This window comes from Vidua chalybeata, chromosome 24 (assembly GCF_026979565.1).
Source record: "Vidua chalybeata isolate OUT-0048 chromosome 24, bVidCha1 merged haplotype, whole genome shotgun sequence".
Classification (NCBI taxonomy): domain Eukaryota; kingdom Metazoa; phylum Chordata; class Aves; order Passeriformes; family Viduidae; genus Vidua; species Vidua chalybeata.
Genome location: NC_071553.1, coordinates 5,450,977 through 5,470,144, shown reverse-complemented (window position 1 = coordinate 5,470,144; position 19,168 = coordinate 5,450,977). Strand labels below are relative to the sequence as shown.

At 55.0% G+C, this 19,168-nt stretch overlaps 1 protein-coding gene across 2 annotated transcripts in view; it reads right to left on the bottom strand.

Annotated features, from left to right (window-relative positions):
• The window catches only part of SCUBE3 (signal peptide, CUB domain and EGF like domain containing 3), a 31,734-nt gene extending 13,175 nt beyond the window's left edge, over positions 1 to 18,559 (bottom strand). The window contains exons 1-7 of one of the 2 annotated variants that reach the window (XR_008434782.1): positions 18,463 to 18,547; positions 10,022 to 10,144; positions 8,956 to 9,081; positions 5,992 to 6,126; positions 4,902 to 5,027; positions 3,815 to 3,931; positions 695 to 742 (exon numbers count right to left, since the gene is read on the bottom strand). Coding sequence is in view for 1 of the 2 variants with exons in the window: in XM_053964175.1 (XP_053820150.1) it covers positions 695 to 742; positions 3,815 to 3,931; positions 4,902 to 5,027; positions 5,992 to 6,126; positions 8,956 to 9,081; positions 10,022 to 10,144; positions 18,463 to 18,547 (760 nt within the window). In the remaining variant the exon portion in view is untranslated. Of the gene's footprint in view, positions 1 to 694; positions 743 to 3,814; positions 3,932 to 4,901; positions 5,028 to 5,991; positions 6,127 to 8,955; positions 9,082 to 10,021; positions 10,145 to 18,462 lie in introns of both variants that reach the window. The other variant, XM_053964175.1, reaches the window with a different exon arrangement.
• Positions 18,560 to 19,168: the final 609 nt, after the last annotated feature.

The window sequence follows — 19,168 nt, the reverse complement described above, 5'->3', positions numbered from 1 at the left end:
TTTGCCTGCGCCCAGCACATCCAGGAACAAGATTCCCCACCACAAACAAGCTGCTGCACCTTCTGCCTCAGTTTCCTCGGTGGCAGAGCAGAGGCATCACCTTACCTGTGTGAAGGGCTTGGAGACCCCCATGGGGATGCAAAGAAGTCCCTGGGGAGGTGCCCAGCCCTGTAAAGGGCCATTGCAGCTCTGCCATTGCTGCAGCTCTGGGCTGAGAGCCACTGTGCGTGGCAAAGCCAAACCCTGGGACACCCTGAAGGTCCCAGAGGGGACCATCCTCGAGTGGGTGGGCTCCAGGGAGGGGTAACTGGGAGCGCACAGCACAGAGATGGGCACAAGCATCCCCCTCCCCACCACGCAGCTGCTGGCAGCCCACTGTGAGCTCCTCCTGGGTGTGGGGGTAACTGCTGCCACAGCCACTGGAAAGCAGATTGCCACCCCTGGCGCCGGGCTGGATCCACCAAAGCAGCGTGAGAGCCCCGTCTCATGCAAGCACAGCAGGGGGAGCGTTCCCTCTGTCCCCCAGCCCAGCCCCAGGCTGGCCTGGCAGGGTTTGGAAGCAGCAGCGGGGCAGGGTTAGTGAGACATGCGGTTAGCGCAGCAGCTCAGCCCCCGAGCCCCGCTATGATCTCCAGAGGAGAGACCATCTACGGTTAGACCCCTTCGTAGAGATAGAGAGAACAAAAATATTTACCATTAGAAAACGTCTCAAGGATAACGTGTTGCTGGAAGTGTCTCTCCCCTGTTTAACATTATAAAAAAGTGATTTAGAAACAGTGTCCAGCAGGGAACTTGGTTGGTGTCACACATCAATGGGTTCAACTCTGCTGCATTTCCAGCCTGGTGGAAACTGTCCCTTTGGGCTGTTTCTCTCCCACCTCCCAAGCATTCCATGTCCCTCAGCCTCTCCAAACCCCCTCCAGCTGTGCTGGGCTGGTTGGAGCCCCATGTGAGCGGGAGAAGCGCGTTATGAGGAGCGTTAGTGCAGCCTGTTAGTCTGGGGAACCAGGTCCTCGCCCTGGCTGTGAACAAAACCAGCACGTGCCAGGGCAGGTGGTGATCCCTGAGCGGAGCCACGCGGACGCTGCGCAGCCATGGGCTTTGGGAAGGCAACCACATCCCGCCTGTGGCACTTGCACCCCTTGGATTTAGCAGCCAAGCCAGCAGTGAGCCCAAATCCTGGGTGTGTTTGGGCTGCTCAGCCTCACCCGTGGGTCAGTGCACCCTGGCTGTGGGTCCAGAGCTCCCGGCACCGCTCCCAGCACCGCCAGCCCCACAAAGCGGTGCCGCCACAAACCGCCTAGGCGTGGGTCAGGAAATCAGCCATAAAACTTGAGCTGGGTTTAGTTTCCTTCTCCATTTAACCATATTTCTTCCCCGTCCACCCGCTCCACCAGTGCTCGCCACAAGTAGGGGGCCAGCAATAGCCCTGCTGCACCCCAAATATAGGTGCAATGATACCCTAGCCAGTAAATCTTCCTGGAAAGCCAAAATCTGCATCAACTGTGACAGCTGTTCTTGCATCTCCCCGCGGGCACTGCACCCTTGGCTGCTGGAGGGCTGTTTTATGTGCTTTTTTTTAATTCTTTTTTTTTTTTTTTAAAGGCTGCTTTTGGAGCATAAATATAAATATATAAGGTCATTGGCTTCCCCTCCCGGCTCCCCCTCCCCCTCGTGCCTGCAGACATGTTGGGAGCCATTAGTGATGGCCCCTGTGCTTAGAGGCATGTTCCTCATTATCTGCATTTTTAAAAGCAGCAATAAAAAGCAGAAAAATGAAAAACACCGGCCGTGGCCTAATGAAACTGTCACTCAGAGGGGCTGATCGTGCTTCCTGCCGCGTGGTGTGATCTGAAGGGAACCTGGACCAGGGGCCTGTCCCGGCAGCCCATCAAACGCACCGCGTTCAATTTCAAAGCCCATGGCCCGGGGAACGACTTTGCGTTTCCCCTCACTGGAAACTTTATTCCCCTTGAAATGATGAAATATTTTGGAGGAAATGGGGAAGGGGCGGTGAAGGGGGCAGTGTGGATGGGGGAGGGCTGTTTGCTGTGCCCGAGCCATAAAACAAGAACGGGTGGTTATAAATATCCGAGCAGGTACCTCGGCTGTAAATCTGCTGGCCGGGCATCCCCGCAGGGTGGCTGCTGGCTCCCAGTGGCTGGAGCACAACCCCTTGGTGTTCCCACGGTGGGGCTGGGGATCAGGAATCCCCCAGGGAGTGCAGGAGCTGGGCAGGCCCCTTCCTGTGAGAGGGGATTGCAGAGCCCAAAGGCACGAGACAGGCGTGGTGTGGTGGTGGGATTTGGGCTGATGCTGCTCCTAAAATCCTCTAGTGCAGTGTTTGACTTCCCCTGGAAAGGTGGACAAGGGGAGAGCTCACAGGGATGTGCTGGCTCTGGTGGGAGATGCCTCCCCAGCAGGTACAATGCAGGGCATGGGGACAAAGAGGGAGTCTTTGGCCAAGGACAAGAGGATGAGTGATTTTGGAAACTCCCAAATCCCACCCTCACACCTGTGGTACCCAAGGTCTGAGTGCAGAGACCACCCCACCAGCAAACAGACTGCTCTGAAGCATCCCCCAGATCACAAGATGCTTTGGAGAGCTGCTCTCTCACCCCCACACCCAACACGTCAGGGGCATCCTTGGTCCCAAAGCTGCCCAAGTCAGACGCCGCACGCAGGGCCCCTCATCCAGGAGGAACCCACCAGCTGCCACACCCGGGGTCCTGAGCTCCCTTTTGGAGGGGAGCTCCCCACCCAGGCACAGCAACAACCCCCGGGAGGGTCCTCAGAGGTGGGACAGGACGCAATGGCTGTGGGAAGAAACACGAGAACGGCGGGGACCAGGGCTGTGAGCGCCTGCCAGCAGCCAGGAGGGATTGGGATCCACCCTGGGAGCAGGCTGGGGGACAGCAGTGACATTAAAGCAGCAGTGAGCTGATGGGGAGGAGGGCTTTGCTGGGGGCTCAGCCCCAAACATCCCTCAAGTTGGTAGGGAGCAGCCAGGGGCTCAGGGGGGATCCTCTGCCCTGAGGACGGAGCCGTCTGTGGAAATCATGAAGAGTTTTCTGTTCAGGCTCAGCAGGGACACCGGGAGCCAAGTTCTTGCTTCCAGTTCCTTTTTCTTTTTAATTTTGCAGTAAGAACTCAAATGTCTCAAGCAATTGTGGACTTAATCACTCCCCAAATATAACATTTTTTAAACCAAAGCAGCTGTTAAACAGCACAAGCATATGAAACCAGTAAAACTTCTATCTCTGCTTGATGTTTTACAATTTGAAAACACACACAGGAAAAGGACAATTCTGGGGCTGGTTGAGTTGTCAGGTTGTTGGGGTTTTGGTTTTGTATTTTTTTTTTTTTTTGCAAGACAATTGTTCCTGAGCCAAGGTCCCACAATACCAAGTTATAACACATTGCTGTGGGCAAACCTGCCCCCTCCACATCCCTCCTCAAAAGCTGCCAGTGACAGCGACAGTAACAATTCCCAGCATGAGGACATCCTCACAGCTCTCTCTTCAGCAGCACAGAAGCCTGCCTGCACCCCAGCACAGCAACCTGTCCCCAGGTGTCCCCTCAAGCAGCACCAAGATCACTTCTGCTCCCTGTGGCTGTGCAGACACATCCCTGCACCCCCAGGTACTGCAGCATCCCTCACACACGTGCTGAGCTTCCCTGGTCTCAGCAAAAGGAAATCGCCGCATGCTCAAGGCTTGGGAAAAACCCTTCACCAGGCCAAGGACAAATCACCCAGGGAGGAAGAGGAACCATCCCACACCCCAACCCACGTGTGGGTGATGGCCTGACCTACCTATGCACGTCACCCCGTCCGAGTGCAGCAGGAATTTGACGTGGCAGCCGCACTTGGGCCCCTGGTCGGTGTCGTCGCAGGTGTGCTGGCAGCCCCCGTTCCCGTAGTTGCAGGTCACTGTGGGAGCAAAGCACCAGTGTCACCGTGGCCCCAGCTCCTCTTCCCTGCCTAGCATCCACATGTAGCACATAAAGCTGGCTTGGAAACACCTCATCTGTACCCTCAGAGACTTCCCTCCCTCCTTCCCTTCCTTCCCTTCCTTCCCTTCCTTTCCTTCCCTTCCTTCCCTCCCTCACAGATAATTCCTAAAGCCCTTCACTTTCCCTGTGGGATCTTAGCAGATGCAGGCTGTTATGTGGTTTCTCATGTCTTCCCTCTGCATATCTGCTAAATGCCACCAGTGGAGTCCAAGCCAAGAGGACTGGTGGTCTGGTTGACCCTGACCCCGAATCCAGTGCTACAGGGGAAGGGTGAAACTTTCCTGAGCTCTGGAATGACACAGGAGCTTTTGGGAATCCCTGCCAGCCCTCCCCAGAGGGCAAGGTGTGCTATTCATTTAGTTTAGGATTAAACCTTCATTTCATCAGTGATTTTACACATTTGCTGCATACAGCAAATGAGAAACAAAATAAAAATAATTGCATAAACACACACATATCTATTTAATAACCCTGGCACTGCCAGTGGGATGCTGGCAGGAGATCAGACAGGCTGAGAGCACCACAACCCTCAGGGAGAGGATTCCTGTGCTCCTCACACGCCAATTGCACTCTCCTTGTTCACCTCTCCTTTGGAAAGTGAAACACTGGGACAAGAACAGGGGATGCTGAGCCTCTGGGACCCCCTTGAACTGCCATTTCATCCTGGTCATGTAAGGACACAACATCCCACAGTAAAAGGGGCTGCCAGAAGCACTGTCTGTAAAGGCAACAGAGGCAGAGCTGAGCATGCTGAGCTTCAGGCTCAATGAACCAGCTGCTACCAGGGGGTCAGGGCTTTGCTGCAGGGACAGGAGGTATCTGTGCCATGGGAACAGGGTTAGGGGGTCCCTGGGAGGTTGTATCCCCAGCCCTGAAGTGCTCCTTACATTTGCAGTCACGCTGGTTCTTGGTGAGCTCGAAGCCGGGGCGGCACTCGCAGGCGATGCCCCCTTTGGGGGTCTCTCGGCAGATGTGGGCACAGCCATGGTTCTTGTTCATGCAGTTCATGCCTTCTAAAAGAGAAAAGGAGGCAAAGAAATGCTCCAAAAGCTGCTGGCGCTGGTCAGCAGTGGCAGAGGGACGTCTGAGGTGGGATGGGATGGGGAGTTGATGGCAACAGGGTGAAACCTTGTCAATGAGAACCTTGTGGGGACAGGAGAACCCTGGCCAGATCCTGGCACAGAGCTGCTTGGGAAGGTGGACAAAACCACCTGGGAGCCTTCAACCTTTGATTCCCTCCTGCCTTGGGTGATAGACCCTGCTCCCACATCTCTCAGTGGCTTTAAACCCCACTGAGCTCAAGACCCAGCACCTGCATCCCTGTCCCAAGCAGGGACCACCCACTGCGGCACCAGCAGGAAGGGGCAGCCAGCTCATCCCTCTTGGACACGCGAGGGATGGGGACACACGAGATGCCACTGCAGCTGCTCAGCTGTCCTGGGCAGGGTGAGATTCCTGGGGAGCTGGAGTGACCAACACAGCTGGGAAGGAGGAAAGCAAAAACACTCAGCTGGCTTTGCCAAGCAGCAGAGATAAAAATCAGCAGAGACGCAAAAATCTCTCATTTCCTCCTATTTTGGCTAAGAGATTGCTCCAGACGGCAACAATTTAGAGTTGATACTGAGACGAAGGGCTCGGTGCTGTGCAAGACTGGGCAGGGAAATATGTGTCTCCTAAGGTGGTGGGAGGCCCTCCAGGTCCTTCCATTTATCAATAAATTGCTCTGGGCATAGGATTAAAGTCCCCAAGCTCAGTATTGCTGTGCCTGGACAAGAGACACGTGAGGGTCTTGCTGCAGGACATTTATCACCTCTCCCAACATGCCTGCCATAGATTCACTTTCAAATCTGCCACACCAAGAACCCAGCAGCAGCACCTAAACCCAGGCAGGAGTGGCCAGAAATGACAGAGGACAGACCTGCCTGATAAACGAAGGGATGGAGGGTGCCCCAGGGCGTGGGAGTGCTGAGCACTGACCTTCAGGGCGCTGGATGCAGGTGTGCTGGTTGTCACTGAGGAAGAAGCCCTCCCGGCAGAAGCACTCGTAGCTGCCCATCATGTTGACACAGGTCTGCTGGCAGCCGCCGTTGCCCTCTGAGCACTCGTCCAGGTCTGCAGAGAGAAGGTGGCAGGGGGTGAGCACAGCTCCTTGGCACACCAAGGGCATGGGGACTGGGTGGGACAGATCTGCTGGGCAGTGACCTGCTTCCCCCCAGCTGGAAGAAAGCAGAATGCTTTACAGTGTGGGGGATGAAGGCAAAGCACAGCAGGAGTGGGTGCAGGGATCATACAGCTTCCCTGCCTGATGGCCTCATTTTACAGAAGGGAACACCAGACCACAGAAGAAAGGGGTTTTCCTTGTCCCAGAAAACCCAAAACATCCAGGATGCTTATCCAGGATGCTGGCTGCAGCCAGCCCCTGCTCCCAGCCCCTCAGAGCCTGTCGCCAGCTGGGGATGCCTGCACTTCATTAGGAGGAGCTGGGAAACCTTAGCCCAGAGCAGGGATAATTACTTGTAAGGAGACTCACATCCCCTGCTCTGCTGCTTGGCTGCCCTCACACCTGTTTTGGTTTAACAAGCCAAGGCAGCAAGGGCCTGAAATGTGGCCCCGTGGCAGCAGCAATGCCCTTGCCCCAGGCTGCTGCTCCTCCAGCCCTGCAAAACCTGCATTTAATGAAGAGTAACTGCTCCTTGCTCTCTCTAGAGAGCACCACTCTAGAGCTTTTTGGGGACAATGGTCCAAGCTGAACTCACCAGTGCCCTGAGGTGCCAGAGCAACCAGGATGCCAGCTTGGGCAGAGACAAATCAGTGCCGTGGCCACCCCTTGCCCCCTCTGCCCACGGTGCCAGGGCTGGGTGATGGTGTCGGGCTGGGAAGCGAGGGGCCCCATGCCAAAGAAAACGTCCTGTGAACTCGAGCATTGCAGAGCCACAGCTGAGGGGAAAACTGAGCCCCGACAGCATCGCCCACCGGAAACGCCGCAAGAGCGGCTCAGCGACGGCACGCGCCAGGGGCTCCCAGCACCGGCCCCCTCCCCAAACAGCACAGCACACACCCAAACCCCTTGCTTTTGGGCAAAATGGATGGACAGATGGATGCCCGAGCAGTGGGGGTGCCTTGCACTGTGCCCCAGTCCCTGGCAAGCCCTGAGGGCTTGCTCAGAATTATCAAAGCAGGGCTGCAGCTTTAGCTGGAAGTAGCCAGGCAGCGGAGCCCAGGAGCACCCCACAAACTTGCTGTCTTGGAAAGGAGGTGTTGAAAACACCCCCTCACCCACAGGGCAGTGAGGGCTGACACCTGGGCTGCAGCCAGGCATAAAGGGACATCCTCTGCGATGGCAGGAAGCTCATGGCTTCCTCCAATGCTCATCCCAGCCAAGCTATGTCCTGCAGATGCCAATAACCCTCCTCAAATCCCCCTGCTTAGAACAAGGGCTTAATGTCTTACAACTTCTCCTTCCAGCTCTGCTCAAAAATGAGGAGGCAGCCATTCAAACCCGATGGCTGAAATGAGACTCCACTTCTCTAATACCTGTTTTATTAAAGGCAACAGAGATGGGCAAAAGCCAGCAGGGCCTGTGTCAGGACAGGGGCTTGAATTCCTGTCCTGGTTCAAAAGGTCACCCAGGATGGGCAATGGAGGGGCCAGTGGACTCTGGTGGGCACATACCCTGACCCCTCCCCAGCTCAGCTCCTGCTCATGGTACTGGCAAAGCCTGGCACAATATGCTGCTTTGCTCTGTTTCTCTTTCTTTTGACTAAAAGGGGATGCAGGGGTTGGGCAAAGCTCATCAGGATCAGAATGAGATGCTGGGATGAGTTAAGGAAGGGCTCAAGGTGGGAGCCAGCGTGCTCTCCCCAGATCCCTGCTTGGCCGGCTGCTCCCCAGCTATCTCCATCCCCTCCCACCCAACTCTGTAAACACATGACGTCCAGCTTTCCTTTCTTCTCCTCGGGCTCATCCTCCCCCGGGAGAGGAAGGCAGAGCCAGCCGCCGCCCGCCCGCGCCTCCTCCCAGCTGTGTAAATCTCCCCCCTCCCCGAGGAGGCTAAAAAGATCCCGGTGATGGTGGTTAATGCAAAGCGTATGTGTCCATAATCCCTTCCCCTCCTCCTCCTCCCAGTGATGAGCTCATTAATGACCCCTCTGCAGACGCTAATTGGAAAATAGCATGAGCTCCAGGCAGAGGGGAGGCGGGCGGCCCCGTGCCCCGGAGCTCCCACCGCGGATGCCGCGGGAGGAAGCGGGTGACGGGCGCGGGCAGCTCGATGGGCCCCGGGGCTCTGACGGGAGCTTTGGCTCCGCCGCGGCCGGATGGAGTTTGGGGCGGTGGGAAGTAGCAGGGAGGATGCACGGCCGCTCCGTAGGCAGATGCCGGGTTTGTCTTGGCCCGGGGATTATTTATCCAGTCCCTTCGCTGGTTCCCATCCCCACCATATTTGCTATTAACTCATCTATTTTGGCAGGTGCAGGGCTGACCTCAAGCACGAGCGGAGCGAGCGGCAGGGCCCGGGTGAGCTGGTGCTGCCCTCGGCAGCGGCACAGAGCTGCTGGCCCGGCTGCTTGCCGCAGCAGGATGCGGCTGTGGGGAGCCTGTTCCTCACCCCAGCAACTCCAAACCCAACTCTCCCAGTTTTGCCTCTCCCCAACCCTCCCAGTCTAGAGATGGAACCACAGAGCGAGTTTTCCTCCCAGCATGGAGCGTCCTCCCTTGGCATCACCCCGATGTAACGGGGAGCAATGCTGTCCCCAGCAAACCATTGCAGCACAGGACATGCCTGCAGCTGGCTCAGTGCCCTGGGAGTGCCACCACGGTTCCACGGCTCTACAGCAGATCTGGGGATGTTGGGTCCTGGGAAGTGCCCAGCAAAGAAAGCCAGCAGGTCGGTCCTAAGGTGCTGGAGCAGCTGAGGAGCTGCAGGGCGCCGACATTCCTCACCTAAGCAGTTGTGGCCGTCGTGTGCCAGGCGGAAGCCGTCGTAGCAGGTGCAGCGGTAGTTGCCGGGGATGTTGACGCACTCGTGCACGCAGCCTGCGTTGTCCTCCCGCTCGCACTCATCAACGTCTGCGGAGGAGAAGGGCGGGAGAGCTGCAGGGCTGCCCCGGCTGCTGCCCGCCATGGGTGCTGCTCCCCATCTCCACCCGGCTGGTAATGTGCCCTGGGGTCTTCTGCTCTCTCTGCCTATTCCAGCAGCAGATCCTCAGCTCTGTTATCACCTGCAGCATCCCTCCAGACTCTACAATATCATCCCCATTCTCCCCAGTCTGGATGCTGGAGCCCCAGCTAACCCAGTGTCTTACAGCTTTAGCTTGGTGCAGAGTGCTGGGAACCTCCTGGGATTTCCCAGGGTGCTGGCAGAGCAGCCTGTCTCCATGGCAAAGCCCTGCAGTGCCTGGAGCGCTTTAATCCCTCTGCTATTTGTACTCGGCCCATCCTGACCCTGAACCTGCTTCCAGCTGGGAATTTTTCCCCTGCCCCAATCCTGCTTTCCTGCTGCTGCTGCCCCAAGGAGCCCATTTTCTTTCCATTCCCCACTCAGTTGTATCTATAGACAGATATATACCTATACCAATATCTAGATTTACACCTAGATCTACATTTAAATTGATATCTACACCATCTATATCTCTGTTTCTATGTCTTATTTTTGTGTTTTAGCTGCTAACACAGTTCTGCACTGTAAGGGTCAGAAATCTTGCAGGAAAATCAGCCCAGTTTTGTTTAAAATAAGCCTCATGTGACCCTTCATGGGCAGCCCCAACCATGTCAGGACAATGGCTGCCAGCATCACCAGCAAGGTCAGTCAGAGTCCTCTCTGTCCCCACGCACTGTCAACAGGCCAGGAGTTTGGGGCAGAAAAGGGGAATAAAAGGTTTACAATAGGCCAGGGTGAACAAGTGGCTTTTTTGCATAGGCCAATGCTGATAAGCCACTGCTGGCCTCCGACCTGCTGGGGCTGTCACTCGTCAGCAGGACCCCGGCTCTGCCAGCGGCGTGTCCCTACCTTTGCAGTGCTTCCCATCCCCGGTGTAGCCGGACTTGCAGATGCACTTGTAGGACTTGGGGGTGTTCTGGCAGATGGCATCGATGTGGCAGTTGTCGGTGCCCTCCACACACTCGTCAACATCTGCAAGAGGACAGGTGAGGGAGTAAAGGGGAGAGCCCAGGACCTCTACCCATGCCCCCACAGGAGCCCCCACCCCAGGTGACGGATCCCAGCAGCCTCTGGCTCCTCAATCAGCCCTAATGATGGGCTCTGGACATGGTGAATCACTGGGTCTACTCCCAAACAGCACGACCTGTGTCCCCTCTTGGACACGTCACCCTGAGACTCCCTGGCCCTTTCATGTGTCTGATGATAGGAAACGCTGTTCCAGCACTCCTAGTCCAGGCTGGAGCCAGCCCAGGCAGAGGTAAAAGTCTCTGTCTCCAATTAGCTGTTTCCTGAGCCGACCAGGCACCCAAATAATCGTCATCACTTTCTATTCTTAGGTGCCAAGGAATGTGCACGAATTAGCAGGGACCACACTAAATAAACCTGGGAGCCAGGAGTGAGAAGCAGGAAGGAGAACTGAGAAAAACATCAAGGCTTCCTTGGGGACACGGACAAAATTTGCATCGTCCCCATCCCCCGTTGCCCCTCAACCCCCTTCTCTGGGATGTAGTGCCATGGTACCCAGGACATCACATCCAGAGCTCCATGTGCTGCCAATGGCCTCAAGCAGCAATGCCCAAGGGTTTGCTGTAACAGGAGGCCGTGGGAGTGGAGGTTTTAATGGTATTTGGGAAATGGAGAAGCCTCAAGCACATGGAGTGGCGGTTTGTGAGCAAAAGGCTGTTCAGCTGGCTCTCACTGCCTTCCCTGCTCTGGCAGTCAGGGAGATGTGGTGCCCTGAAGCGGGCACATCCCCTCCATGACTGCCAGTGCCTGGAGATCAGGCTGCTGAGGGGCAGGCGGGGCTGAGCATCACCCGCAGCCCTGCAGGTATGGGCAGGGCTCCCAGAGCAGCCCAGGCTCCAGCTCCACGTGGGGAGCATCAGCACTGCTCCTGGAGGGATTTGCCTCCACCTCCTCTCACGGGGATAGGAAGCTGCTCGCTGGGGAAGGGGGACCTGAGAGTCCCTCCAGCTTCCCTGTACCCCCTCAGGAGGGGCTTGAGGCTTCAAAGCTCTCAGCTGCCTTTAAAAGACTGCTTATCAGCACTCCCAAGAAAAGAAGTGCTCCAGGAGCTCCCCAGAGACCCAAAACATCCCTGCAAGCGGCGGGCGGGCAGGCAGCCCTGCAGCCCCGCGGGACGGGGGCCACGGCCGCGTGAACGCCAGCCCGAGCCCTGTCCCGGCCACCCCGGCGGCTCTTTGCCGGGAGATGTGAGTCACCCGGCCGGGAGGAGGAGAGCTTTGTCTCTGCATCGGGGAGGCGGCACGTGCCTGCGCATTGTATAAATATTTACAGCCCGCATTCATATTTGTTATTTGACATTAGCCATGGCCCGCGGCCACCACGGCCTCCCTTGGGCCATTAATCACCGGCTGGAGGCTGACCCACCACGGTGGGGACGATGGAGGGATTGCACGGGGACCAGGGCCCTGCTCCTGGCTGGCACCTAGAGCAGCCATGGCACTGGCCATGGTGCCACAGTGCTGTGGCCACCCCAGCACCCAGCATCGATCCCTGCCTGTGCCAGGGGTCCCATGGGGCACTTGTGCCTCTGGGGAGCTGAGTGTGGCTGTTCAGCATCCCAGTGACTTCGCCTCAGGCTCCTGCACCCCTCACTGGGCTGCCAGAGGGGTGTTGGGAGGTTGTGGCACTGGAGCAGGGGGATATGGGGGGATGCCAAGCATTGGCCACAATGTGCACAATGTGCAAAGCTGCTGCTGACCCAAAAGCCTACTGAATCTGCAGATCCTGGTCCTGGCCCTGCATGCTTGGGAGTTCCCCTTCAGGTGTCCCCCCAGAGTCATAAATCACGTTGTGATGCTTCGAGTCATGGTGCCAGGGTGGCAGTTGTCAGGTCTGGCACCCCAGGCACCCACCTGGCACACAGGTGAGAACCAGCACCCAAACAGTACAACCACCCATCAAACCCCATCTCCTTCCCCTACAAATGCTCAGAACATGAAGCATCCACCAGGCATAAATCACATCACTGAAACTTTCCCAGCCTTCTGCCAGGAATCTCACTTTTGGGGGAATTTTATTTCCTATTTCTTTTTCCTTCTATACTCTCAAACTCAAGACTACAGAACAACACGCATGAGGTACTGAATGCACCTCTGGCCCTTTCCCACTCATGCATGTATAGCATCTTTTTTTTCTATCTTTTTTCCCATTCTGTAACTTCAAAAGTTGCCTAACTTTGGAAAGATTACACAGCAGCAAAAGTACAAAAGAAAACATTATCAATTTTCCACTCTAATTTTTCCAAAGCTAGAGTCATTCTGAAAGGTTACAGGATTCTAAAAAAAAAAAAAAAAAAAAAAAAAAAAAAAAAAAAAAGCCAAAAGAAAAAACAAAAAAGTGTGTTTGTGGGAAGAGTGAATAAATACCCTCCTGGGCACTCCAGGAGCCATCCTGGGATTGGCAAAGATCCCAATTTTAGAATGCTGAAATTTTGGCTCCTCAGTATCGTTCAGAAATGACGTAGTGAATTAAAGTAAAACCCTCTGAAAAATGCAGTTTTTAGCATTTTTGTCAACGCAAGCAGCATTTTCCCATGAAAGGGAAGATTTTCTCTCAGGCCAGCCCATTTTTCCTGCAGGAGAATTTCCTCCATCCAAAAAGCTGCCTGTGGCCTCACTGCAGGTGCTCTGAGTTGCTGCCACCATGTGAGAGGGTTCATCTCCAAGACAAGTGAAGATTAAAAAAATATTTTAAAATAAAAAATCCTTACTGATGTTCCTGTCCCTCTTTGCTCCCAGTAGTTCCTCTCTGGGGTGTGCCCTGCTTGACCTCCTACTCCAGAGGACCTGCTCCATTCGAGGTCCCAAATCCAGGTGGGTTTTTTGGAGGGTTTGCTAGTCCTCCTGCAGACCTGCACCCCTATAGCCCCTCCATTTCTTCCTTCCACAAATAATCAAAAAAACTCTGTTTTTCACCCTAAGCTGCCTGAAATGAGCCCAACCCGGGCAGCACAGATGGGTGCATCGTGCCTCAAATCCCCAGCACTGTGGAATTCTGCACCCGGCCGGGAATTTGGTTTTGATGAAGATGCTGAGTCTCGCTGGGGACCGCAGGTCTCGCCCGCGGTGGCCCCGCTCCCTGCCCAGCCCCATCTCCCTGGGGCCGAGCAGGGCTCCTCAGAGGGCAGGAGCATCCCTGGCACGGCCATCGCCGGGGGCTGCGGTGAAGGGCAGGAGGTTGCGGCGCTCGCCCCGCGCCTCGGGCCATGTTTTTTATTCCGTTGTGGGTGGGATTTTCCAGCGCTGGCTGTTGGGCCCCGTTCCGCTCCAGCTGCAGCTTTATTCTCCATTTCAAAGGCAGCGGAGGCAGACGGTTTCAACGCCACTGCCATTTCGAGCGTGCCAAAAGCGGGGGGACCGCCACCTCCCCGGGACCGGCGCGCACCCACCGGGAGCCGAAGGGCTTTGACCGAGGGGGAGGTGGCAGAGCCCCCGGGCAGCACCTCCGTGCCCACACCCGACTGCGAGGAGGGGGATAAAGCAACAGCTCGTATATTTTTAGAGCCTGGATTGAGGCTCTTTCCTCACTTCCTTATTTTGTTTAAAAAAAAATAATAAAAGATGGTTTTAGCCCTAGGCCAAAAGTCCCGATAAATTTGAGGAGGGGGGTGAGACAGGACAGCAAAAACTGGCCTGAAAAATCCTAAACAAACAAACCCACCATCCTTTTTCCCCTCTCCTACAAGTGCTTCAGCTTTTTCTACAAATTAATTTTATTCTTTGTTTTTATATAGGCATATATATTAACAGCCTGTCTGTATGGGGATGTGTGTGTAGCTGTTGGCAGACATGCGGAGTTTCCACTCGGCCTTAATGCCAAATTAAAGCTTTATAACTTCAGTAGCTCCTTTTACCAGGGTATTAATAACCACCTCAGACACTGTGGTGCAGTTTATTAATCATTTGTTCGTCCAGGGAGCTTGCAAGGGTGACTCGTGCTGCACCACAGCAGGAGTGGCTCAGGGCATGGCCGCGGGCAGTGGCAGCCCCTGGGAGGGGATATGGGCCAGGAGAGGGGAGGAGGATGCTCTGCAGGGCAGCCTTCTGTAAAGTGGCTAAAGAAGTGTCACCTGCACTCAGAGATCCTGACTCAGGTGCTGGGTGATGTCTTGCTGCCAGGATGGGGGTGCCAGTGGTCCCTGGGCAGGTACCTGTGCTCAGGATGGCTCAGAGGGGACATCTGCATCTCACCATGCAGAGGAGACCCCCGAACCAGCCCCGTGCCCTGCACATCCAAAAGCAGGTGGGACACAGGAGGTGCAGCCCCAGCGCTTGGCCCTGTGCAATGATGGAGTATGGATGAACTGCAAGCACAGTGAGCACCTGGGGCCATTCCCAGCCTGGTGACCCTACTGTCCAATGCCCAGACCCTGCTCTATAACCCTCATTCTGGGTTTTGCTTCCCCAAAGCTGTTAACGACCCAGAAAAGAGCTTTTTTATCCCACTCACTTATGCTTCCCACTCCCCTGAGGGCAGAGGTAGGTTGAGCTGTCCATCCTCTGCAGCAGCCCAGGTCATCCTGATGGATCCCAGTTCTACCACCATTCCCTCGGTAGGAAATGTTCCCTCCACCTCCATCCCACCTCCTTGTGCCAACCCTGGTCACTTCAACCCAATTCCATCACCACTTCCCCACAGAGAGTTTGATGCTCCACAGCAGCAGCCTGTTCATCTCCCCATGGAATTGTCACTGCTGTTGTTGCTCCTTTGGCTTATCGGACTGACCCGGCCTTGCCTTAAAAAATGTGTTTGTTTTTTGCTCCGGGAGCAACAATCTCAAGATCTCCAGCGGGGACACAGCCTCTCCAAAACACAGCCAGGCATCCTCCAGTGCTGCCAGACAGAGCAAACCTTATTTGCCATCCCAGGCTTCTCCTAAAGCCTCTCAGGGGACTTAGAATTTTGAAAGTGAAGGCTAAGGTCAATCATGCATACTATTTTCCTAAACTGAGTACTCTGGTGTGGCTGTCTGCGAAGGAAAAAAATCTATATAAAAATAAAAGACAAGAACCCCCAAACTCCTGAGCAGTTTAGCGAGAGCAATACATCGGCACTGGAAGACTCAAGGTGTCTGAATATTTATACTCCAGTTGGCAGTTACAAAAAAACTCTTCTTCCCTCCTTCCTACCCACCCCCTCCCCTTTTTTAATCTCGGTACAGGCATGTTAGACGTCCTCAGTCAAAGATCTCCTTTGAACTGTGTATGTGAAATGTTTACAGTTTTACATTTCATATTTCAGCGGGGTGGAGGGGACAGGCACAACAGTCACACACTGTGAATGCTGGAGAGGTAGGAAGGCAGAGGCCAAGGGGGAGGAGGTTTGGCGGCAATGGGAGGGGAATCAAACAGCATCTCCACGCTGCAATTGGAAAATTTTAGACTCCTTAAAAAAATACAGAAAAATAAATCCCTGGCGGTGTAGGCTTTGCAGGTGCATCCCAGCACACCGGCCCCTCACGTGGGACAGTGGCTGTGGCCCAGGGCAGCCACACAGCACCAGCCAGGAGGGCTGGTGTCAGCCATCAACCTCGAGTGCCCAGTGGGCTGGGCTGAGGCTGTCATCCCACCCAGGACCATGAACTGGGGTCGTGGGAACACCAGGGGCTGCAAGCTGGGGTGCTGGGATCTCCCAGGGAGATGCTGCCTCTCCCTCCTGGTCCCACACCACAGCATCATCTGAGGGGATGTGGAATTAGTTGCAGGGAAAAGTGGCAAATCCTGGGATGTGTTCCAAGTGATGAGGGTGCTGCCAGAGGGGCTGGCACTGCCCGAGGAGGGTGCAGAGCTGCCAGTCCCTGGGCTCTGTGCCCCCAGCATGCAGGGAGGGACTGAGGCCAGCAGACAGCAGGTAAGGGCACTGCTCCACTGAGAGCAGGACAAACTCTTCTGTCTGGAAGGCTGTGACATGGACTGATAGACAAGAGGTTGGGACTGGGGGTGACATTACCTATCCAAAACCCAGAGGAGTGGTGGGCACAGCAACATGTGGGCAGCTTGACCTGTGGGCTGCAGATGTGAATGCGTGTCAGGAGCCTCCCTATGGTTATTTAGATTTAAATTGCCAGTTCTCCTCTTGAAAGCTTCCCTAGGCCTAAGCTGACTCCACAGCCAGCCAGGTCCACTGGCAGACACCCTCCTGGCCCAGCAGCCAGCTCTCTAAATCCTTCCTTCCCCACAGACTAAACTTTCTGGGGTAATTCAGTACAAGAAATGAGCCAGCAAGCCCAACCCACGACACAATGTTATCCCATCAAGAAAAGACAGATGGGAGAGGAGCCCTTTCCAGCCCATGACAGTCATCTGGCAAGGGTGGCTGTCCCTCAAAAAGGCAAAGGTTTCAGGGTGATGTGTGCCCCATACTTGGGGTGTCACCTGGCAGACACACCTGATGCTTTTGAGAAATATCCTGCTAACACACGTCCCAGACACACAGAGCGGGTTCAAAGAGCTCAGTGACAGTCAGAAAACCCAGGAGACAGCAGGTTCTGAGGAAAGGCACATGTTGTACCTGCCATCAGTGATGCCCTAACGATGCCTGTGAGCTCGGCCTCATCCAAAAAGGACCACCAGCACCAGGCCCATCCCTGCCCAGAGCCCCATAGACACCAACCTCTGCCTCTCTGCAGTCACGTTCCCCTCCCCAGCCCACAGAACCCTCCACTGCAGCCTCAGGGATCAATTCTCCAGCACAGCCCCCCCGGCTGGCGAGCACCCGGACACCCGGGAGGAGCCAGCGCTGTCCCAGGCGCACGGCGGGCGATGAACCCCGGCGCAGGATTGAGCTCACCTCTCTCCACCCCCACTCCACCCCTCTCCTTCCCTGAAGGGATCTGTCAAGTCTCTGCACGATGGAATTTCACTTTGCTATTTTAATGCAATTCTGGCTCAGGCTTAAATGGAACTGGAAACCAAAAGGCCTTAATAAATAAATATTATGATAAGAAATGAAAGCAATGCATACACTCAAGATAATTTGAGGGGGGATAAAAACCTAAGCATTCCTTTCTGTGCCTAAATCATAAAGCTTTATGTGAAGCTGGATGCCTTCTCACCAAACCTTTGCCCTGGAAAATCTCTCCTGCTTGCCCAGGCTGCCCTCCGGAGAAGTCGCCTATTGTTTTAGAAACACTTTGAGCCAGATAAGACAATAGCCTTGAAATTCCTTCTAACTTTGTCAGTGACAGGGCTCGGGAGACCATGCGCGTGGCTGGAATCCTCCTGCAAGAGATCTTTCATTATACCCTGCGCTCCGAGATTTCATTCACACGCTATTTAATCTCGCCGTACGCACAAACATGCAGCTGCCACAGCGGCACAGCCAGAGCCGGGCTGGAGAAACCTTACATGCCATGGAAAGAAAAAGAGAAAACCCGACAGATTGTACAGATAGTGGTGAATTAAGGAGAAAACCCCCTTTGAGACAGCCAACAGGATCATGTATAGGGCTGTGTGTGCTCGTGTGGGCGCGCGCACTCCCGCGCGCGTGTATAGAAAAAATCTGAGCTAAATATAGAGGTGCTATAGAAAAGTGAAGGTATAGATAGACCATACATAAAGCTCCGTGTGTACGTCTGGGAAGGGGAGGCTCTGGCTCAATGCGGGAGTTGTGAAACAGAAAAGCCCAAAGTTGATAAGGATGGGACATGCCTCTCTTTCCACGAGATAGGGGAAAGAGCTCCCTTAATTTTCAGGCTTAGCTGTGCTCAGCTACCTGAAGTTTCCTGCTGCCCACACCCCTGCAGCCAACATCTGAGATCCCCCCGTGCCGATGTGAAGTCCCCGAGCACAGATGCAGCCTCCCGGCGTTATCAACGCCTGCTCCGCCATCCCTGCCCTCCAGCCCAGCCCGGAGCAGCCTCCTCGCCCACACTGCTGCCGTGGTAGCCCCATCTCACAGACACAAAATCAGCAGAGCCCCCCAAGCCTCTCCAAACAGCCACATTTTGCCTGTGATGGATGCAGACTTGTTTGCCCACCCTAATTTTCTGCCCCTGCACCCCCTGCCTTGAGATAAAGAGTCCAAACAAAAAAAACCTAAAGTCTAAGAAACGCAACTCATTAAAGAGTTTACAAACCCAACCCCAGTTCCAAGGCAGTAGGCGAGAATATCTGCAAGCGACATTTAAAATCCCCTCCACTGTTTGTTGTTACTGCTGCTGCCTTCTCCAGCCTGCACTTAAACCCCAGCTCTAACGAGGAGATCCGGCTGCCCAATCCACACATCAAACAGCAAACCTTCGAGCAGGGAAGATTTTCTCTTACCTTGACTGGCTTTATTTGCCAGCGTGTTTCCAGTGTGGAGGAGAAAGAAAAGGATGGAAAATCCAGCAATCTGCAAAGCTCCCATTGCAATCCCAGTCTGCAGGGAGGAGCAGGGGCAAGAAGGGGGATTTCTAGTGCTTTAAAGGAAACAAGGGGCTGAGCATGCGAAGGAAAATCAAAGGGAGGAAGGGGCTCTCTCCTTGCCGTGTGTGAGACAGAGGGAGGGAAGGGAACTGAACTGATGGAAAAAGCTGCTCTGGGTTCAGTTTGGGGCTCTTGGTGTTGCTGAAGAGGAGAGAGCGAGGGAGGGAGACCCAGGGCAGTTGGAGGAAAGTGGACTCTATCGCCCTCTCTCTGGCGGCTGCTCTGATCCCTTCTCCTCCTTTTTTTTTCCCTTAAATAATCCCAGCCAATTCCAGTTTTGCAAGAGCAGCAGCAGCAGGAGCAGGAGCAGGAGCAGCAGTGCTGGAGGGGGGAAGCAGGCGCCTTGCCCTGGTGCTGGGGACCTGGGAAAGGGGAGTGGAAAGGAGAGCCCCATCCAAGCAACGCCCTTTTTCTCTCTCCCAGCCTTTCTTTCTTTCTTTCTATTTGGCTTTGGTTACTCCTTCACGGCTCCCCCCCTCGCACCCCCAAGGCTGGGCTTTGCCTGCAGGAATTTACAGTCTGCGCTGAAGGAGAAGGGCCAGTAGCCATGGAGACTGCTTCC